This window comes from Laccaria bicolor, genomic scaffold (assembly GCF_000143565.1).
Source record: "Laccaria bicolor S238N-H82 LACBIscaffold_14 genomic scaffold, whole genome shotgun sequence".
NCBI lineage: Eukaryota > Fungi > Basidiomycota > Agaricomycetes > Agaricales > Hydnangiaceae > Laccaria > Laccaria bicolor.
The window spans coordinates 968,776-971,861 of record NW_001889885.1 but is presented as its reverse complement, the minus strand read 5'-3'; the positions used below and the strand labels follow the sequence as shown (position 1 = coordinate 971,861).

Here is a 3,086-nt window from a genome sequence, read left to right as displayed (position 1 = left end):
GCCTTCCTCCTCCCCTTATCCCCGCCGCTCACTTGTGAACAGTTGACGAATGACCGATACGATGGCTCCGAGCCGGCCAACATCAACATGCACGTCGTCTTCCCAACGACACCAGCACAGTACTTCCACCTCTTGCGCAGGCAAATGAAGCGCAACTTCCGGAAACCTCTCATCCTTGCGGGGCCGAAAGGGCTTTTACGTTTGTCGGTATGTTCGGTTCTCCCTTTTTACCTGCGAGGTTTTGCTGATGACTTGGTTGTACAGGCCGCTTCGTCTTCTCTGGCGGATATGGAGCCCGGGACTCGGTTCCAGCCTGTCCTCGATGACCCAGTGGCAGCTCAGGACAAGGAAAAAGTCAAGCGTGTGGTCATGCTTTCCGGCAAGGTATACTACGAGCTCATCAAAGCCCGCCATGATCGGTCGCTCGACCAAGGCGTGGCGTTCATCCGGATTGAGGAGCTCGCTCCGTTCCCGTTTGATATGCTTGAGTCTGTGCTGAAGGGGTACGAGAATGCGAAGGAGTGGGTGTGGGTTCAGGAGGAGCCTAGGAATCAGGGGGCGTGGGGGCATGTGGTGTTTAGGATTGAGAGTGTGTTGCAAGGGATGGGCGTGGGGAGAGGGGAGGCGAGGTTGAGGTATGTGGGGAGGAGGGAGAGTGCGGTTCCTGCGCCGGGCGTTGGGGCGATTTATCAGAGGCAGCAGGGAGAGGTGATTAGGGGTGCGCTTGAGGGGATGTACTAGATACTTGGGCGTTGGTTGGCGTTGGAGGTTTTGTGTAGATACTTGGAATTGGACATTACATTCTCTCTCGGTTACTTTCGAGCGCTCGCGTTTGACTTGGCAAACTCCAATTATGGTTAATTATGAAAAAATCTTGGACGTACCTTTTGAAAAAGATACATCAAAACGGTGTGAACGCGCGGGAACTCTTCTTTCTCCTCTGCCCCATGGCACGAAGAACGCGTTTGCTGGCCTGTGGAGCTCTCTTGTCCACTCTTTTTCTTACACTTCTCCTCTTACGTGACGCGACAAGCTCTTTCGATCAGAGCCACCATCCCTACGACGACTTTGACACATCACCAACCCACTCCGTCCAAGCACCTCTCCCAGTCCCCGCGCCCACACCCGAATGGTGCCAATACAACGACTGTTTAAAAGGCCATTGGGCAGCACGCACTCCCCCATTCCGAAACCTCGCAGACTTTCAAGAAGCGTACAAGAACACGCAAGAACCTATATGGTCCCGTGCGCCTATCCCTTCGCCTTCGATATCTGGGGTGGAAGTGACCGATGAGGAGAGGAAGGTGTTGGAGGAACAGAGGTTGGTTGATTTGATGAATTATGTTTGGGTTCCAAGTGGGAAGATGAAGGAGTGGGATCCGGAGGAGTTTGTTGTTCAGATGTTGAGGACTCCGGGTGGGTTGATACTTATTGGCGGTGAGTGCGCTTTGTTGTTGTATTTACGGACGACGCTAATACTCACGTAGACTCGATATCCCAGCAGCATTCGCATGCCCTGGGCTATTCTCTTCGTGCGGCTGATATCCGATTCGACCATAACCCGCCTCATCTGCCCTTGTACGCACACCAAGGCATCCATATGCATGCCTTGCGACAAAATGACCCTACCACCCTCCGCCTCCTCGCGCGCGCTGGTGTTCCCGAGTCGAGGTTGTTACGGCCCATTATTACGATGGTGGAGGATCATATGTTGATACATGAACAGGATATTAGGAAGATTACGGAAGGGTTGGGCGCGTCAAAGGAGTATTATTGGTATCATGATTATAAGAGGGTCGAGGGGTGGGAAGGGTTTGTTGAGGATGCTGCTAGGCCACGAGAGGGCGAGGAGGGGACGGTTACGGAGGATACCGTGTTGGTTATGAATGGTGGTGCGCATGTAGGTTTTGTCTTTCTTTCTTTTGCAGGTATTGATGTAATACAGTGGTCAAGACACGAGCTCTCAATGCTTCCAGCCGGAAAATCCGACGAAGAAGAACAATCTCGCGTAGTAGCTACATACAAACAAATGGTTCGTTTGTTCGCTCCCCCTCATGCCCCCCTTACTTACCCTCCTCCCAGATGAACCTCGTCATATCCCGGCTCTCCCCAATCCCCCAACTCTCCGTAATCTACCGTGCAACCTCCCCAGGCCACCCAAACTGCAACCTCCTCACCGTCCCCTACCGCTCCTCGGAAGCAGCCCAAATCGGCGAACGCAACCTCGTCGAACGGCTCATCTCAACCATGCCGGACGAGCAGTGGCGCACCTTCCGAAAACGATGGGATTGGGATTTGTTTGCGGTGCACAACGCGCTTTGGGAACGGGAGATTGCAGGGCTTGATGAGACGGGCAAGTGGTTCTATATGGATGTGTGGGACCAGGCGTTGCAAAGGCCTGATGCGCATACAGAGCCTGGGACAGATTGTTTGCATTGTGAGTACATATATGCGCGCTGTTTTTTGGATTTGGGACTGATGATTGATGGTGCGGTAGGGAACTTGCCTGGAGTATTTGAGCAGTGGACACACCAGATATACCATGTCCTGTTTTTGGAGCGGGAGAGGAAGAGGGCAGGTGGGGTGTGACGTAGGTAGATTAGCGAGCATACCCTTTCGTGTACGCATACATTGTGTACGATGTACTCCTTGTATGCATTGACCGCTACTGTTTACCTTGATGCCCAACACCTCGATATTGATCACGACATCTGGCATCCACGACAACGACAACCCCACACTCTATTCCTAAACAACGCGATGTCTACCAACGGCGACCAACACTCAATCCACACACGAACACGCCAAGCTGCGACCAAGTGTCCGGAAGTTTCACGCCACAGTAAGTACCAGATTATCTTGCACACGTTTTCTACTAACAAAAGCTCATAGATTTCGTGCTACAACCTACTACAAGCCTATACGATGCGCGAGAAGACGATACAGGCTAAACGGCACCAGAGAAGACGGATACGACGACGTCAACACTTACACGAAGACCCAAGACTCAGATCTAACGCGTAAACGTTGTCGGAAGGGTGCGGGAGTGTGTGGAATGGCTGGATATGCTACAGAGCGCGTATACG

General features: G+C 52.6%; 1 protein-coding gene across 1 annotated transcript; it reads left to right on the top strand.

The window, feature by feature from the left end:
• Positions 1-87: 87 nt before the first annotated feature.
• LACBIDRAFT_298724 (uncharacterized protein) lies at positions 88-741 on the top strand (the record flags this gene model as incomplete). Its single annotated transcript, XM_001881967.1, has 2 exons — positions 88-207; positions 265-741. The coding sequence occupies 2 exons, from the start codon at positions 88-90 to the stop codon at positions 739-741; spliced, it is 597 nt and encodes a 198-aa protein (XP_001882002.1).
• Positions 742-3,086: the final 2,345 nt, after the last annotated feature.